The following is an 18,865-nucleotide window of genomic DNA, read 5'->3' on the forward strand; positions in this document are numbered from 1 at the left end:
ACTATTGATCAAAACTGCTGATCACCAGGCCCCAGAGTTTCAGTTCTGATCTGAAAATTAGAGTCTCCCAAAGCCAGCAGCTATCTGGTTCTTTCCACAGTCATGGAAAGTTGACAAAACTTCTTCTTCTCACAGTCCTCGTCTCCTACCTCCAATCTTTTGTCCTCTGCCCCTTTCTGCCCCTTCTCTGCAATTTGTTATTTTTTAATTAAAGATTTTTAAAACTGTTCAAATTATTTTAAAATTTAAATAAATATATTTAAATATGTTTATTTTAAACTTTTATTACATTTCTGTTGTTTTTGGAAGTACTCTCTCTCTCTCTCTCCCTTTGGAATTAGCCCCATCCAACAAAGAAAATGGGGAAAAACACACAAGGTAATAACCCCATATGACGATGTTGACAACATTCAAGAGTCTGCGTGGGGGGTGACAACAGGACCCCAACCCCAGCTCCCTCTCGCCGGGAAGAAGGAGGTGCTTCATCACCTGTCCTTGCACATTGACCCAGAATTTGGCTGCCTTTCAATGACCTTTTCATTTATGCCGTTGTCATCATTAGCTGTGTTGTTCTTCAGGTTGTGTTTCTAGCACTCTATATAGTTCAGACAAGTCTTTGCAGGATACTTGGAACTCTGTATTCATAATTTCTGAATGCACAATTATATTATGTGTATGTATGTGTATAAATGTCTTTATAGATACTGGGTGATATGTATGTATGCATTTATATGTATTATGTGTATGTCTGTATGTGTATTTATGGTTTTCAAAGAGTCAGAGGAACTAGAGATCAAATTTCCAGCATTCACTGGATTATAAAGAAAGCAAAGGAGTTCTAGAAAAACATCTGCTTTTGCTTCATTGACTACACTGAAGCCTTTGACTGTGCGGATCACAACAAAATGTGGCAAGTCTTCAAGGAGATGGGAGTATCAGGTCATCTCACTTGTCTCCTGAGGAACCTGTATAAGGGTGAAGAAGCAACAGTTAGAACCAAACATGGAACAACTGATTGGTTGAAGATTGGAAAAAGAATAGGACAAGGCTGTATATTACCACCTTATTTATTTAACTTACATGCAGAGTACATCATGTGAAATTCCAGGCTGGATGACTCAACAGCCTGAATGAAAGTTGCCAGGGGAAATAACAACAGTCTCAAATATGCAAACAATACCATTCTGATGGCAGAAAGTGAAGAGGAATTAAGAAGCCTCTTGATGAGAGTGAAAGAGAAGGTATAAAAACTGACTTGAAGCTTAACATCAAAAAAACTAAGATCTTGACAACTGGTCCCATCATTCCCTAGCAAACAGGGGGAGAAGACATGGAAACAGTATCTGATTTTATATTCTTAGGCTCAAAAATCACTGCAGATGGCTCTTGTAGCCATGAAATAAAAAGATGCTTGTTCCTTAGAAGGAAAGCTATGGCAAATCTGGACAGCATATTAAAAGGCAGAGGTGTTTCCAGTAACAACGTATGATTATGAGAGTTGGACTACAAAGACATCAGAGTTGATGCTTTCAAATTGTGGTGCTGGAGACAACTTTTGAGAGTCCCTTGGATAGTAAGGAGATCAAATCAGTCAGTACTTAAAGAAATTAATTCAGGCTATTCACTGGAAGGTTGAAGACTGAAGCTGAAGCTTATACTTTGGCCATCTAAGGAGAAGATGAGACCCAATGGAAAAGGCTCTGATGTTGTGAAAGATTGAAGGCAAAAGGAAAATGGGAAGACAGAGATGGATAGAGGGCGTCATGGAAACAATGAACATGAACTTAGACTTCAGGAGATAGTGGAGGATAGAAGGACCTGGTGTGTTATAGTCCATGAGGTCATAACTGCAGCAAAATGTATACTGTATGTGTGTGTATATGTATAGACGTATGTATATATTTATATGTATCGAATATATGCATATATTTATAGGTATGCCTATTCATGGGTATATACATATATTTATGAATACCATCTATGTATACATATAATTATATATGTATTTATATAAACTATATGCGTATATTTATATATACAATATGTGTACATATACATATGTTTATATATACTATGGTGTATATATATATATATACATATGTGTGTGTGTGTGTAATGTATATACATATATGCCCCTATAATATATATGGTATATATGCATTTCTATGCATATACTATGTATATTCTATACATATGCTTTGTGATGTTTATAAACTTATTTTTATATACCATTTTTGTATACCTTATATACCATTTTTATACACCATTGATGTTAAATACATAAATATATGTATTTATATTGTTGTCCTTTTTTGAAGAGAATCCGTGATGTCATAAGATGATGTTTTGACTCCTGCATGAATTGGATTTAAGTGAGACAGAGTTGCACAAAGTCATCAGCCTCAGTTTCTCTTCAAGAGTCACTGATGTCCAGTGGCAGAACAAGAGTCAAGATGAGTGCATTGGCCTGGATGCACTGAATGACCTTGGCATCTTCCATGTCTGACCAAGTTCCAAGCACTCCACAGCACCTGTGGCCACCTTCATGGCTTTTCCCGCTTGCTTGGGGCAGATACCCCTGTAAATCACGTATGGGTTTGAGGCCTATCTGTTGCCTTCAACATGGTTCAGCCCATCTGCTGAGATGGTTTTACCTGGGTGTGACTGCTGCATGTGCTACAACTTCTTAGAACCACAAGTGAGAGTTGGGTGAAGCTGGACATCAAAGATGGATGAGCAGCCCTGAAAAGCCCTTACCAGCCCTAACACCAGAGCTGCTAGTCCTCCATGAACATCCCATACAACCCATGTACTTATATATATAATATGTGTACATATGTATTTATGTGTAGCAGTATGTATACCACAGGTACATATATGCATGTTAATGTATACCACATGTGTGTATGCATGTATTTATGTGTATTATGTATGTGTATTTATAGATACTATATATGTGACCCCAGAAGGGCTGTGCTTATTTTTCACCAACCTCTTCAGTATTTACCATTTTCTTCTCTTGTCATCTTTGACAATATAATGGGTGTTAGGTAGGACCCAAGTTCCCTTTTCATTTCTCTAATTATTTTTTTTAATTAATTTTATTTATTTTCAGTGTTCTATAGTCACTACCATATAACTTAGATTATTATTTTTCCCTTCCTACCTCCTACCTCCCCCCTCCCTCTTCAAGATGGCATACAATTTTGTATAGGTTCTACACATATATTCCTATTAAATACATTTTCACTGTAGTCATGCTGTGTTGAAGAATTAAAATGAGTGGGAGAAATCATCTAACAAACCAAAACACAATACACACACACACACACACACACACACACACACACACACACACACACACACACACACACACTGATCTGCTACATTTATTCCTCTAATTGTGGAGCTTTTTTCCATATGACTATTAATAGCATGCATTTCTTCTGAAAACTATTCACATCCTCTGATCATTTATTTAATGGGGAATGACTTTTAGTCTTATACTTACATATCTTGCATATGAGACCTTTATCACAAAAACTTGCTGCAAAACTTTTTTTTCCAGTTACCTGGTTTCCTTCTAATTTTTATGGCATTGGTTTTGTTTTTGTAATTTTATATAAGCCAAAGTGTCCATTTTCTCTTCTCTGATTCTTTTTGCCTTCCTCATCCATACCTCCTGGTTTCCCTGTTTTCCTTCAGATCTCATCTCAAATACCACCATCTTCAAGAAGTCTTTCCAGCTTCCCCTTAATACTAGTCCTTCTTCCTCTGAGATTAACTTCAATTTTTCTTGTATATATCTTGCTTGTGTGTAGTTGTTTATATGCATCTTCAAGGGCCCTATTTGTCTTTTGTCTGGATTCCCAAAACTTAGTACAGGATCTTGTTTAATAAACATTTGTTGAAAATAAAAGTACAACAAAATATTAAAAAAAAAGTTTATTGCCTTTTCTATCCCTCTTTTGGTCATGAGCTCTTCCCCTTTCCATAGATCAAAAAGGTAATTTTCTCCTTGCTCCCCATAATTTACTTATGTCACCTTTTAAATCTAAGTCTTGTATCCATTTGGAGCATACCCTACTAATATGGAGGGAGATGTTGGTCTAAACATAATTTCTGCCAGAAAGTCTTTGCCAAATAGTGAGTCCTTACTTCAGTAACTGGGTTCTTAGGGTTTATGGAACATTATGTTACTGTGTCCCTTTGTTTCTGATTATTTTGTACCTAATCTGCTCACCAATTCATTTTTGGTCAAATCACTTCACCTCTTCTAAACTGTAAAATGGGGATGACAGTAGCACCTACTTCCCAGGGTTGTTGGGCTAATCAAATGAGATTATCTGTAATAAATGCTTGCTACCTTCGCCTTTCCTTTGTTATTAAACGGCACAAAATTGTTTTGATGATGACTACTTTGTAGCATACTTTGAGACTGAAGGCTACTGTAGTCTGCATTTTTAAAAATTAATTTTTACTGATTTTTTACTTCACTTATTTTTAAGAAATCCCTTCTCAGACCTTCACCCACCCAGAAAGCCATCCCTTGTTGTACAACTAAGTATAACAGGGTAATCAACAATTCACATCCCTTTACAGAGGGCGCTCCCAATTCTCCATATCTCCTCGTATTTTAAAAGAGGAGCTTTGAAAAGGCAACTCGAAGGGGTTGAAGTGCCGAAGGGGCAGTATCAGAAGGGGAGAAGGCGATCTTGGAGTCTGGGGCATCCGGGATGCTTTATACAGACCCCTGCGACTTCCTCTCCCTCTCTCCGCCTAAGCCAGTGGGGAAGCTGTAGGTTCCCTCATCTCCACCCCACCCTCATCACTGGGAGCTGGACCTAGAGCTCTCCAGTCATCCAAACTAGCCTGTGGATTTTACGATCGGTCCCCCGAGGAGGCGAGAAGGCTCTCTCCATCAGCCTCTGGACTATATGTTTGTTCTTCTGAACTGGAGGCCAACTGGCAGCGCGGGGCTTCGGCTCCGAGCTCCTGGCCGGGGGGCGGGGCGTGCTTGGCCAAGTTGAAGGTCGTGGGGCGCGCGGGCCCCCTTTAAGGAGCCGGAAGAGGGGAGCAGAGGGGGTAGGAGAGGGCCTAGAGGGGAGGGAACTGGGCCGGGCCGGGGGGCGGGGGGAGGAGGAAGAAGAGGCGGTGGCGCCGAGTTGGGCCAGCCCAGTTGGGCAGGGCAGACTGTGGGCCCCGGGCTATGCGAGCCGGAGGTGAGTCCTGGGACCCTGGAGGGAGGGAACAGAAGGTGAGGTCCCCCCTCTAGTGCCGGGGACAGGGGATCTCCCGGGGGGACGGGATTACCGGGTGCCAGTCCATCTCCAGTGGGCTGGGGGAGAGAAGGTGAGCCCCTCCAGCAGAGGTGAGCCCCGCTTCTTGTGAGAAAAGACCGGGAAGGGCATCTCTCCGTTGAAAGAGAGGGGGTGAGTTCCCTTCCGTGACTGTGAGCCTCTCTTCCTTGCCGGGAGACGGAGTGAGCACCCCATCAGTGAGATGGGGGAGGAGGTAAGGCACCCCTCTTCATTGCGAGGAGACAGAGAGTGGACATACTTCAGGTGGGATCGGGAATAGGGGGTAAGCTCCCCCCTCCAGGAGGAGTGGGCCACCTTCCATTTGGGGGAAGATAGAACAGGGTCAGGGTGGGATGCCTCCTCCATTGGGGAATATTGCTGGGGAATCCGGCCTCTGATCCCGGAACGGAGGCAGAAAGTTATCTCCTCCTCCAACTCCTCCTCCAGGCGAGCGCCTGGGCACACCCCTGGTCGACTTCGGGCTGAGTTTGCGAGTTGGCCCTACTTAGAGCCCCGGGCCCGGGAGCTGCCACAGCTCCTCCTCCCCTCCCACCCCACCCTCTTTGCAAAAGCTGACTCAGGGGAAGCTTGGAGGAGGGGAAGGAGGCAAGAGGGGGCAAGGGGTGACCTTGAACGGGAGGCTCCTCTTCCCACCTCAGACCCAACTCTCATTCCATTCCTAAAAGACCATGACCGGGCTGGAAGTGGTCTGAGCCTCTAGTAGAGGCTCTGGGAACTCATTTCTGAGGGATGTCGAAGTGATTTACCAAAAGTAATCCGCTTAGATGGGTGTGCCCCACTCCTGCTGGAGGTGGTGTTAAGGATTCTCTAAACCTGGGGTTCCTTGGGCAGCCAGGAGAGACCTAGGCACCCCTTCTCTGAATCACGTTTTTAAATGCCTGAGGTAAAATTCACAGAAATACAAAGGAGATCAATTATATTGAAATATATTTCTCAAAATAAGTTTTTTCAAAAGTTCACGGACCCCATAAAGCCCCTGCTTTCCTCTCTAACTCTACTTTCATTTTACAGAGAAGGAAAGTGAGACCAAAAGAAGGGAAAGGATTTGCCTGAGACTGAATTAAAGGCAGAGCCAAACTCTTGGTGCCCTATTCCAGTGCCCTCTACTGGTTTATTTTCAGGGTTATCAATCTCAGTGGGCAGCAAGGGGGTACAGTGCACAAGGTGCAGGACCTGGAATCAGGAAATCTCATCTTCCTGAGTTCGCACCTGACCTCAGACACTTACTAGCTGTGTGACCCTGAGCAAGTCATTTAACCCTGTTTGCCTCAGTTTCCTCATCTGTAAACCGAGCTGGAGAAGGAAATGGCAAACCACTCCAGTATCTTTGCCAAGAAAGCCCCAAATGGGGCCCCAGAGAATCAGACTCAACTGAAAATTACTGAACAAAAGCCTCATTAGTGCCCATCATTGTACATACAGCAATCAGACTGGTTGGAGTGACCTTAAAGTACGGTTAGGAAACCAGCAGCCCAGGCAGGGCAGCCTTCTCCAAGTTGGTCTTGCAGTTCTGAAGACCTGGGTTCAAATTACTTCTCTGACACAGATTAGCTACGTGACCCCAAGAGCAAGCCATTTAAACTCTGTTGTCTTAGGCTAGTCTCTGACCCTGTGGTTCCTCCCCATGAAATAAATAGATGAGCAAACAAACCAACCCAGTTGATGCCCCTGATATGCCCTTCCTTCATACCTGCTGGGTCCTAGGGAGGAGTCAGATCATAGCAGGGCTATGCCTTCAGGGAGTTGGCTGTCCAGTTAGGTAACATCTTGCACCTTCTCCCCAGCTCCAACTCACTTGTTTCTCCTGCATCATCCTTACCTTGTTTTCTGTCCTACCGGTCTCCATGGGGCAAGGGCCTTAGGTAAACTTTGGCTCCATTCTACTTACAATCTAGGTGCTTAATGAAATGTTGAATGGGGTCCAGGAGAGGCCTGCCAGTAGAACTGGGATAGGTTAAATAGACTTTCCAGGGCAGCCATCAAAAAAGTATTACAAACAGGAAGTGCTAGAGGAAGGAAGAGTTTACTTTGGGAGGGGTGATCAGGTTAGGTTTTCTGGAGAACTAGTTATTGGAATCACTGAGGACAAGGATGACTGGATTAATAGATAGGAAGATAAGGCTTCAAATCCTGCCTCAGACTCTTTGTTAGATTTATGATCCTCGGCAAGTCATTTAACATTTCTGTGCCTCAGTTTCTTTTTCTGTAAAATGAGGGGTTTGGAGCTCCCTGGTCTCCAAAGTTCCCTTCTAGCTCTCAGAAAGGCTTGGATTCAAATCTCATCTCATTTACTAGCTGTATGACCCTGGACAAGTCAATTAATGTCTCTGTTTCTCAGTTTCCCCACGTGTAAAATGAGGGGGTTGGGGCTATATGATCTCCAAAGTCCCCTCCAGTCCTGGAAGAAAGGGGCAGCTGGGAGGTGCAGAGTGAGTGTGAGCTTTGGACACAGGAAAATCTGAGTCAATTAATAATTGTGTCACCCTGGACAAATCGATTCACTTCTCTCCACCTGTTTCCCCCTCTGTAAAATGAGGATAATGGCACCCACTTCACAGTGTTGTTGAAAGGATCAAATGAGGTGACATGTAAAATTAACCTTTGCAAATTTTAAAATGCCACGTGTGAACTATGAAGGAAAGATAAGCCCTTTAGGGACAGAGCAAAGTCCAAGAAGCTGGGGTGACCAGGGGGCAGGGTAGAGCCCAGGGGCTGGAATACCCAGAGACAGGGGTGTCCAGGGAGCAGAGCTCAAGGGGCTGGGTTGCCCAGGAACAAGGGTAGTAAAGGGTTAATGAAATATTAAAAATCTTCCATGTACATTTATAGGCCTACATGACTACATACATTCTCCTTTCTCCTTGGAACTGGGGCTATGTTCCCAAGACTGAAAGGTCAACTTGTACCTGGCCAGTTCCTCTTCCTGGAAGGGCTGGCCATCCTTCTTGGAATATGCAGAATCAATCCTGTGTCTTTTTGACACAGATGTTTTGGCATACCAATCAGAGATGTTCCTTTGAACTCTGGCCCAGTCCACAGCCACAACACATCCTGTGCTGAACCAATCAGTTGCTAAGTTACGTATGGATCTCACACTGAACCAATCAGATGCTAAGTTACTTATAGACTGAGGGCAAAGTCAAGATGGCGGAGTAAAAGCAGGGACTTGCGTGAGCTTTCCACCAAAATACCCCAAGTACCTATAAGAAAGTGACTCTAAACAAATTCTGGAGCTGTAGAACCCACAGAATGGTGGTGTGAAGCAAATCTCCAGGCCAAGACAACCTGAAAGGTTGACGGGAAGCATCTATCATGTGGGACTGAGAGCAGAGTGCAGTCCAGTGTGGGCCACACAGACAGGGCCTGAGCAGGCCTTGATGGAATTGAATCACTGGCAGTTTACATTCCTACATGGAAAAATGATATTTGTAACTCAACACACACACACATATTATATAGACAGAGGGCAAAGAGTGGGTTGAATGTGAAGGAATGATATCTAAAAAAATAAAATTAAGGGTTGAGAGAGGAATATATTGGGAGAAGGAGAAAGGGAGGAATAGAATGGGGTAAACTATCTGTCACATAAAACAGGCAAGAAAAAACTTTTACAATGGAGGGGAAGAGGGGAGAGGGAGAGGGAGAAGGAAAGAGAGAACCTTACTCTCATCGGATTTGGCTTAAGAGGGGAATAATATGCATATTCAATTGGGTATGAAAATCTATCTTACCCTACAGGAAAGTAGGAGGGAAGGGGATAAGGTGGGGATGGGGGGAAGGTATGATAGAAGGGAGGGCAAATGGGAGGAAGGGGTAATTAGAAGCAAACATTTTTGAGGAGGGATAGGATCGAAAGAGAGAATAGAATAAATGGGGGACAGGTTAGGATAGAGGGAAATGTAGTTAGTCTTTTACAATATGACTGTTATGGATGTGTTTTGCATGACTACACATATATAACCTATATTGAATTGCTTGCCTTCTCAGTGGGAGTGGGTGGGGAAGGAAGAAGAGAGAGAAGATCTAAAAATGAATGTCAAAAATTATTTTTACATGCCACTGGTAAATAAGACATGCTGGGGTATAGAAATCTATCTTGCCCTACAAGATAATAGAAGGGAAGGGGATGAGAGAAGGGAAAGGTGTGATAGAAGGGAGGGTAGATTGGGGAAGGGATAATCAGAATGCATGTTGTCTTGGGGTGGGTGGAGGAAAGAGATGGGAAGAAAATTTGGAACTCAAAATCTCTTGGAAGTGAATGTGGAAAACTAAAAATAAATTAATTAGAAAAAAATAAAATTAAATAAAAATTTAAAAATAAAGTATCAATGTCCACTAAAAAATAAGTTATGTATGGCTCCTCCACTGAGTCAATCAGTTGCTGTCACATACAGCCCTGGTACTGAGCTTTGAACCTGGATATAACCTGGAAAAATTATTCTACTCTTTGGAGTCCCATTTCTGAAAGGATACTCTGCCCAGGATTTTTTTCCAGCTGGGTCTCTGAGCTGGGACTCCCCAGCATGTAAACCCAGATGTTGGTACTCCCCTTGTTTGGTGATGTATGTAAATATTTTAATTATTCTGTTAGGCTTTATCTTTATCTTTCTACATTTCTTTAATATTGCTTTATATTGTTCTTGTGTGCAGAATAAATGCTACCTTGATTCTAAACTGGTGTGAGCATGTCCATTATACTGTGCAATCCAATCCTAAAAAATATTAAAGCAACTGTACATATCTCTTTAACACCATAGGTGGCCAGGGGGCAGGGTAGAGCCCAAGGGCTGGGATACCCAGGGACATGGGTGGCCAGGGGCAGGGCAGAGCCCAGGCGCTGGGATACCCAAGGACATGAGTGACCAGGGACAGGGCAAAGCCAAGGGGCTGAGTTGCCTAGGCCCTGCTCAGGTCCAAAAAGTAATGTTAGTTGGGGAAAGATGGTAGCAATTTGTGGTCATCCAAAACCAGTTTTTTTTCTTTTCACCAGGAGATTGAGAAATACTGAGTTCCCTGCACATGCTTTTTAAAAAACGTTTTTGTGCTTTTTAGACGAAGGGGGAAAGCCTCCTTCCTGTTCCCCAGAATGCTTTCTTCTCCCTTTCCCCAGGCTGTTGGACCTGCCAGCTGGTAGAAGTCAAGAGTCTAGCCTCTGAGGATCGGGGCAGCCCCCCAATAGGGCAGGATAACTGTCTGCATGGGGGGCAGCTGGGCCCTGTGCCATGTCCAGCTGCTGAGTTGGCTGTGGCTTCTCCTGCTAAACACATCCCCTGTGCTGGGGGCTGGCCCAGCTGCCCAGGCAGCAGGAAGCTTAGGCCCTCTGTCTGTCCAGGAAAGGCTGAATAGTACGGTGGACATGGACGTGAGTATTGGAAGGTGGAGGGAGTGGGCGAAGCACTAGATGATGATGCAGGAAGAAATGAGAGTGATCCTCCCTGCAAATCATGAACTCTACAAGGGTGGTAGGGTGGAAGACCCTTTGTTAATATTCAGGCATTATAGGAATTGGAATTATTGTTACTCATTCTTGGTCTAGACTTAAGAGTAGTTGGCATTTATAAAGCTCTTTAGGGTTTGTAAAGCACTTTACATGCTATTTGATCTTCACAACTACTGGATGAGGAAGTTACTACTGAGACTTTATGGTACTATATGATATGAGAAAGTTACTATTATGATTTAACAGATGAAGACGCTGAGGCACGACCACACAGCTAATATGTGTCTGAGGCAGGGTTCAACTGTGGTCCTATGTTCTGTCCACAGGAGAGATGGATGCTATCTTCACACCCATTTTATAGAAATTTTTTTATAGAAACTGAGGCTCAGATAGGCCAAGGAACTTGTCCAGAGTTATACAGCTACTAAGTGTCTAAGGCAGGATTTGAATGGAGTTTTTTGTGACTCCAGGGTCAGTACTCTATCCATTACACCACACTCGCTGGTACTAGGTAAAGTTAAGTGACTTGTCCAAGGTCACATAGGTGATAAACAGCAAAGAGAGAATTTGAACCCAGATCCTGACTCCAAATCCAGGCCTTCCCACAATAGCATCACTTTTATCACTGTATTTCTTTTCTGTGGAGAGGTATCTACGTATTTGTTTACCTATTGTTCCCATTATCTCCCTCCCTCCACACACACACCCACGTAATGAAAAGAATGCTATGTGCCAGGTACTGTGTTAAGTGCTTTACAAATATGATCTCATTTGATCCTTCCAACAAATGGATCAAATTTGTTGATCCTGAAGGGACGTGCTGTTATTATACCCATTTTAGAAATAAAGAAACTGAGGCTAACATAAGTCACAGTCAGTAAGTGTCTGAAGCTGGATTTGAACTCAGGTCTTCCTGACTCAAACCCTTCCCTTCCCCTCTATCTACATTAGAATATAAACCCATTGAGAGCAGGGACTGTTTTGCATTTTTATTTCTGTAGCTCCTGCTCTCTAAGTAGTATCTTCCACATAGGAGGCACTTAATAAAGTCTTATTAGCTTGGCTTGAATCAGTCAGTCTGGAAGAATTTATTCAACACCTACTATGTGCCATGTATATAGTACAAGTACAAAGAATAAAACGATCAGCCCCTAGTGTGTGCCAGGCATTTATGATACAAATACAAAGAATGAAACAATCCCTCCCCTCCAAGACTTTATATTCTGTGAGGCATGAGGCTTCCTACCTCCAAGGCTGATCATTCAGTTCCCCAGAATAATTGTGGGTATCACTTTCTTCTCCAGGAATTACACGGGAGACATCATGTTATTGTGTATTGGGTTAAGAAGATTTGGGTTTGAGTCATACCCCAGAGACTCCCTAACAAGATGAGCCTAGGAGGTTGGGGTTTTCCCCTCTGAGCCTCTTGTTTCCTCATCTGTCAAATGGGAATAATGCTACCTGCATTGTCTCTTTTATTGTAAAAATACCATTCAGCTGATTGGTCAACAAGCAATTATTGAGCACCTACTATGTGCCAGGCACTATACCAATCACTGGGGATATGAAGAAAGGCCCCTCCCCAAATGGTTCCTGCTTTTGGGGAGCACACAGAATAAAGGAAAGGACTGCTATGATGGGGGGGCTTTGAGCTAAATTTTGAAGGAATCCAGGGACATCGAGGGGAACGTGAGGAGGGAATGTATTCTAGACTTAGCAGCAGTTGATGCTAAGCTGTGGCATCATAGGAGATGGACGAAGGGGGCAAGAATTACTAGATCCTGTCTCATGTAGGGACATGTTAGGTGGCGGTGCTGTTCTTTGTTTTCAAAGAGGACTAGTGGCATCATGGGTGATACCTTGACTCATGAGATACTGGATTAAGTGAGGCAGAGTTGTGCCAAGTCCTCTCAGCCTCACTCTCTCCTCCTGAATCATTGAAGTCCAGTGGCAAGACAAAAGTCAGGGTGACTGATGATGGTCTGGGATACAATGGATGACCTTGGCATTTTGGACGCCTGGCAAAGCTCTAAGTACTTCACAGAGCCTTCGGCCTCTGTCATGGCAGTTGGAACACATTGCTCTCATCTGTCCATTCTGCCTGTCTTCACTTGCTTCGTGTAGACATCCCAGTAACTCCCTGATGGGTTTGAGGCCCATCTGTTGTCCTCAACCTGATTTAGTCCATTGGCCAGGTGGTGGCTGTTGTATATGCTACAGCTTCTTGGAGCCTCAGGTTAGAGTTGGGTGCATCAGGTAGGGTGTGTTAGGTGTAAGAAGACAGGAAGAGTAGGAGGGGCTGGTTATTTGTATTTTGTATTTGATGCTGGATATAGTAGGGTATCACTGCGATTTCTTCAGTTGGGGAGAGGGGATAGGACAGGTGCCATGGTAGATGTAAGCTTTTGGAAAGTCACTGTGGCAACCTGATGGAGGATGGATTGGAATGAGGGCAGGGGAACTTGACACAGAGGGGCAACCAGAAGGCTCTTGTTGCTCATATTTAATGGGCACCATGTTGGTTGTCTTCTCAATGGATGGGGTGGGGCTAGAAGAAGGGAGAGAATTTGCAACTCAACATTTTTTTTAAATGCAAAAAATAAATAAGCATAATTTAATTTTTTCATAATTAAAAAATAATCTAAGTGAGAGGCAATAGGAATCTGAATTAAGTGTATGAGTGGGAAGCAAAGGACATAAAACAAAGGGATGCTGTGAAGGTAGAAAATGACAGAATTTTGCAGGAGATTGGACAGGTGTGAGAGGAGAGAGTGTGAGTAGTTGAGGAGGACTGCAATGTTGGGAGCCGGGGTGACAGGGAGGATGGAGGTGCCTCCCCTCCCCATAGCCATAGGGAAGTCAGGAAGAAGAGAGGGTCGGGGGCAAAGGGAAGGAGTTCATTTTGGAACAAGGTGGACTTTTGAAGGCTGAGGTTTTGTTTATCTCCTTATCACCCATGAAGCATTGGGCTAAGGTCACTCCAATTCTCTAAACCTCAGTTTCCTCATCTGTAAATTAAGAAGTTTGAAGCTTGGACTAGTGAAGTCCCTCCCATCTCTAAAGCCTGTCCCTTGTCTCTGCCTGGGGAGGGCGAGGCAAAGTTAATAAGTTAAAAACTAACTGTCTGGGGAACATCTGGAGGAGGCAACTGGGCATCTCCTAGAGACAACTAGTCGGTCACTTCACCAGGGTTATTGTGAGAATCAACTTAGTGAACATACGTAAAGTGCTTTGAGCATCTTAAGGTGCTATGTAAAGGATAACGTTTATTACTATGACGATTAATATTACTGTGACATTATTACCACTACCATTAGGGTTACTGTTACCATCACTGCTAGTATTACTGTTCCCATTATTACCAGGGCTGCTATTGCTACCAGCATTGCCAGTATTACTGCTACCATTCTTTTACTATCACTGTTACCCTTGGCACAGTCATCGAGACTTGGGATAATCTTAATGAGGGGAATGGCCAGGACTGGCAGACGGGTTCCTGGGGGATGAGCTGACTCCAGCTGGCCTTACTTGGCACAACAAGGGATAGATGCTCAAGTGGGAGTGTGGGGAGACAGGGAATGTCAGTCACTCCTTAGCTATCCCGTTTAAACCTCAGACAAAAGCATTCTGGGAGGGACTTCTCTTTAAGCTGACTAAGAAATGGCCTTTGGAACAGAAAGGGGGAATCTTACAAATTAATATTAATAATCAAATGATACGGCATTAAATCAATTTTCCTCACTGCCAATATTACTACTGCTATTATCACTATTACTATTATTATCACCACCATGATTATTGTTACTCCTTTTACGACCACCGCTATTACTCAGTATCGTTGTTCCTTGTTATTACTGTCGCTATTGCTAAGAGTACAATTAGGGTTACCATTACGATTGCTGTCCTTACCGCTGTTAGCACTGCTGTGATTACTGTGACTTATTTACCTCTTCACTCCTGTTACTATTACTGGCATCACTGTTATTGTTACTATCACTGTTATTCTTGCTATTTTTACCACCGTCATTACTGTTATCACCATCACTATTACTGTTACTATTATTATAATATTATTATTATGAATATACTCTTACTATTATTACTATCATCATTACTATTACCACTATTTATTACTGCTATCACCATCACTGTTACTGTTACTATTATTATAATATTATTATTGATATACTCTTACTATTATTACCACCATCATTACTATTATCACTGTTTATTACTGTTATCGCCATCACTATTACTGTTACTATTATAATAATATTATTATTACTATATTATTACCATAATCATTACTATTATTACTGTTTGTTAATGTTACTAACATTACTATCACTATCACTGTTACTATTACCACCATTATTAATACTATTACTATTGTTACTTTTACTACTGTTACTGCTACTACTATTATAATTGGAGCTGGAAGGGGCCTCGGAGCCCATCCAAACCAACTGCTCCTGCACTCCATCCTGCCCCGGGTTGACAGACAAGATTCTGGGTTGGGGGAGGGTACAGAAAGAGATAGCTGTGTGCTGAGACAGTGATGGTTTGTCCGGGGAGGAGCCAGGGAAGCAGGTAAGGTTTGTGGGTGGGTTCTGGCTCCTTTCTCCCCAGAGGGTGGGGTGGATTTCCCTGATTCCTTTTCCCCTTTTCTCCCCCATCAGTGTAGGAAGGTGCTCAAGCTGAATGCCTCTGAGAGTTGTATCTTTGTCCAGACCAACCCAGACTGCCAAAGCGATGGTGGATACTTCAACTACCTCAAAGGCATCTTCTGCCTCTTCCCCCTGGACCTCTTACCTTTGGTGGTCACCCTCTATGTGAGACCTTGCCCTTGGCGGGAGGCCAGCCTCGCTCTCCCATCCCCATCCTCCACATAGCTGTCCCAAGGGGTAGGGGTGGGTTGGGGAAGTGGAGACACTAGCCTCAGCTCATGGAGTCTAGCACATTTCCAGGTGTCAGAGCCCCTCAGTCTGGGGGGATTAGCTGAAGCAGGGGAGCCTTTCCCTCACCAGGGCACTTTGATGTTCACCCACCCCAATCCTAATTCCCCTCCATCCCTGGGCTTCATTAGGTACTCTGGCTGTTTTATCTCTTTCTGTTCCTTGCTGTCACAGCTGAGAAATTGTAAGTCTGCCCTTTCCCAGGTTTAGGATGGGGAGGCAGAGGGTGGGGGTGGGGATCTACAACCCTGGAGTGGGAAGAAGGGGGGTGGAGTAGAGTCATGCCCAGATTACAGAGGAGGCAATGGAGGCTGGGCCAGGAGTCGGTGCCTTGTTAGGACTCCCGGAATCCATTGTGTGGCATGGCTGCTCAGGCCCAAGTGAGCCCAGGAACATCTCTGGACATGGCGAGCTGGAAGAAGCAGGCCTGTTCTCTCAGTGAGGGTCTTGCCCAGGATGCCTCAGTATTGACCTTTCTCCTTGCAGTTTTTGTCCTAACCTGTCAGCGATCTCTATCACCTTGAAGCTTAGCCATAATGTGGCAGTATCTTTTTCAGTGATGTAATTGGGAAGGATGCCCTGGAGAAAAGGAGATGGGGTTGGGGGAACAAATGGGGAGACCTTGGTAATGGAGAGAAGGTTAAAAATAGATTGGGGGAATAGGGATGAGGCTAAGGAGGAAGGGAAAAGAAGACTGAAGTGAAAGTTGGAAGAATAAAGAGGAGGCTGGAGTAAGGGAGAGGAGTGGGGAGGGGGGTTCTTGGGAGACAGGGAGGAGGCTAAGAGAATAGAGAAATAGCCAAGCTAAGAACAATGGGGATGGGACATCTAGACATTTGGGAGAGAGAAGTCTGAGGTCATGGGATGGAGAGAAGTCTGAGGTCATGGGGAGGAAAAGTTTGGAGTTCTAGAGAATGTTCTGGGAGAAAAGAGAAAAGGTTCAGAGCTGGGGGGCAGACCTAGGAGCCTGAGAGGGTCTGGGAAAATCTAGGGGATGACAGGGACGTAGAAAGTTGGGAATCTGGGCTGGTCAGGGAGAAGGCCACAGAGCAGGGCAGAAGATGGGATTCTGGGCCAGAAGCTCCCAGGGCATCAGTCTGCCTGGGAGGGGTTGGCATTGCTGCCCCTGCAGTGATTCTCCTTGACCTGGTGCTCTCCATGGTGTCACCTTCTTGGCCTTCGGCAATGGTGCCCCTGATGTCTTCAGTGCGCTGGTAGCATTCTCCAATGCCCGCACTGCCGGGCTGGCTATCGGAGCCCTCTTCGGTATGGGGGTTGAGGGCAGGTGGTAGCTGGGAAGAGTCCAGACAGGTTCCATCCTAGCTTGACCCAGTGGTGCCATCCTGGTCCCCTCAGGTGCTGGTGTGCTGGTCACCACAGTGGTGGCCGGGGGTATCACCATCATCCGGCCTTTCAAAGCAGCCTCCAGACCCTTCTTCAGAGACATCATTTTCTACATGGTGGCCATTGTCCTGACTTTCAGTGCACTCTATGTAGGCAAGGTCACTCTGGCCTGGAGCCTAGGTAAGCCTGTGAACTGGGGAATGGAGGCCTGGTTCCTTCCTGGGGGCTGCTGGCAGTGGGCCAGTGTAGTTTGGGGGCTGCTGGGACCTCAGGCTTCTCCTCTCCTGCATGCTGGCAGGTTACCTGGGCCTTTACGTCTTCTATGTGTTCACTGTGGTCCTCTCCACCTGGATATATCGGCGGCAGTCTGTGGCAGCATTCTCCCATTCCGTACCTGGCTCACCAAGTAAGGGGGCTCTTTCCCTGAGGAGTGGGAGGCACTGGATTCTAGGATCTTGTCTCTCTTTCCTCCTTGTGCCTCTTCAACCTGACCCCCTGCTCTCTCTGAGCCTTGCCTTGAGATACCTGCTTCTAGGAGGAATCACCCAAAGTCACACGCACTAAGTGAAAGAGCTGGAAGTTGACTTTAGAACCAGCACCAAGTGGTAGAAATCAACCAATCAACAAGCATGTTGTTCAGTTGTTTTTCAGTTGTGTATGACTCATCATGACCCCATTTGAGGTTTTCTTGGCAAAGAGACTGATTTACCATTTCTTTCTCCAGTGTGTCCCCATTTTGTAGATGAGAAAACTGAAGTAAACAGGGTTAAGTGACTTACCCAGGGTCATACAGCTAGTAAGTGTCTGAGCTTGGTTCTAGGCCCAGCACTGTAACTACCTCATTTCTCTCTTAGTTCTCCAATAGCTGCCTCCTCCCCTTTTCCAAGCCATCCTACTCACAAGGTCATAGAGTAATAGCTGAAGTTCTTATCCCAATTCGATCCTCAGAACAACCCTGTGTAGGAGACACTATTATTGTTCTTAGAGGTAGATCTGCAAAGGTGTGTTAGAGCTAACCCTTTGTTTTTTCAAATGAGGAAACTGAGTCTCCATAAAATTTAAATGACTTTTCTAGGGTGACACAGATAGTAAGAAACAGAGCTAAGATTTGAATCCAGGTCTTGAGTCTCCAAATGAAGTGTCCCCTCCAGTGTACCATAATTTCTTCTTGTTCTGAAGAGCCACAGCCACTAGAGGAAAACCTCAAGTGATAAGGAGCCCATCACAGCTGATTTATGTAGCACTAGACCTGTCCCACTACTTCCTCCCCACCCTTCCAGCTTGACCTAAGGCTTCAGCTGCCTCTTTTTGGATGGAGACAGCTGAACCATAGACACTGTCCCCTTCCCCCATTATACCAACCCCTGGCAGGGTAATTAATGTCAGCTGTAGAATTAGAACCAAGCTCTGGTGAGTCTCTTTCCCCTCTCCACATTGCCCAGCCTTGTTCTTAATCTCTCCTTGGGTCCTATCTCCCCAGATAGACTAGATAGCAGTTCTCAGAGGGCAGAGATCTTGTCTCTTTTGTCTGTGGTCACAGCAGATACTTGGTAACTTCTACTGCCTCTTTGAAGGAGTAAATGGGTAAGTGAGTTAGTGGATGAGTAACCTCTCCCCTCTCACCTGCACAGTTCCGCCACTAGACTCTGAGGATGGAAACTCTTCTGTGGCCAACAGCTATGATTATGGTAAGTCTGGATGGGGCATATTGGATAATCATAATAGTAAATAACAACAACATTATTTATGGGGCAGTGGAAGGAATGCTAGATGTGGGATCAGGACTAGGATACAAATCCCATCTC

General features: G+C 44.4%; 1 protein-coding gene and 2 long non-coding RNA genes across 7 annotated transcripts in view; 2 read left to right on the forward strand and 1 right to left on the reverse strand.

Moving 5' to 3' along the window:
- The window catches only part of LOC140499238 (uncharacterized), a 28,762-nt gene extending 24,374 nt beyond the window's left edge, over nt 1-4,388 (forward strand). The window contains exon 3 of the long non-coding RNA XR_011965320.1: nt 2,319-4,388. This is a non-coding gene — a long non-coding RNA (uncharacterized lncRNA). The remainder of the gene's footprint in view (nt 1-2,318) is intronic.
- Nucleotides 3,931-7,264, reverse strand: LOC140499239 (uncharacterized). Its single transcript, XR_011965321.1, has 2 exons — nt 6,068-7,264; nt 3,931-5,237 (listed from the first exon to the last, which is right to left on the reverse strand). It is a non-coding gene; the product is annotated as an uncharacterized lncRNA (long non-coding RNA).
- The window catches only part of SLC8B1 (solute carrier family 8 member B1), a 29,852-nt gene continuing 16,123 nt past the window's right edge, over nt 5,137-18,865 (forward strand). For 2 of the 5 annotated variants that reach the window (XR_011965318.1, XM_072600374.1), the window contains exons 1-9: nt 5,229-5,514; nt 10,432-10,683; nt 15,441-15,593; nt 15,848-15,900; nt 16,203-16,260; nt 16,877-16,982; nt 17,073-17,240; nt 17,359-17,466; nt 18,692-18,748. Coding sequence is in view for 4 of the 5 variants with exons in the window: in XM_072600374.1 (XP_072456475.1) it covers nt 10,519-10,683; nt 15,441-15,593; nt 15,848-15,900; nt 16,203-16,260; nt 16,877-16,982; nt 17,073-17,240; nt 17,359-17,466; nt 18,692-18,748 (868 nt within the window). In the remaining variant the exon portion in view is untranslated. The other 3 variants (XM_072600375.1, XM_072600376.1, XM_072600378.1) reach the window with 3 other exon arrangements.

Source organism: Notamacropus eugenii, chromosome 4 (genome assembly GCF_028372415.1).
Source record: "Notamacropus eugenii isolate mMacEug1 chromosome 4, mMacEug1.pri_v2, whole genome shotgun sequence".
NCBI lineage: Eukaryota > Metazoa > Chordata > Mammalia > Diprotodontia > Macropodidae > Notamacropus > Notamacropus eugenii.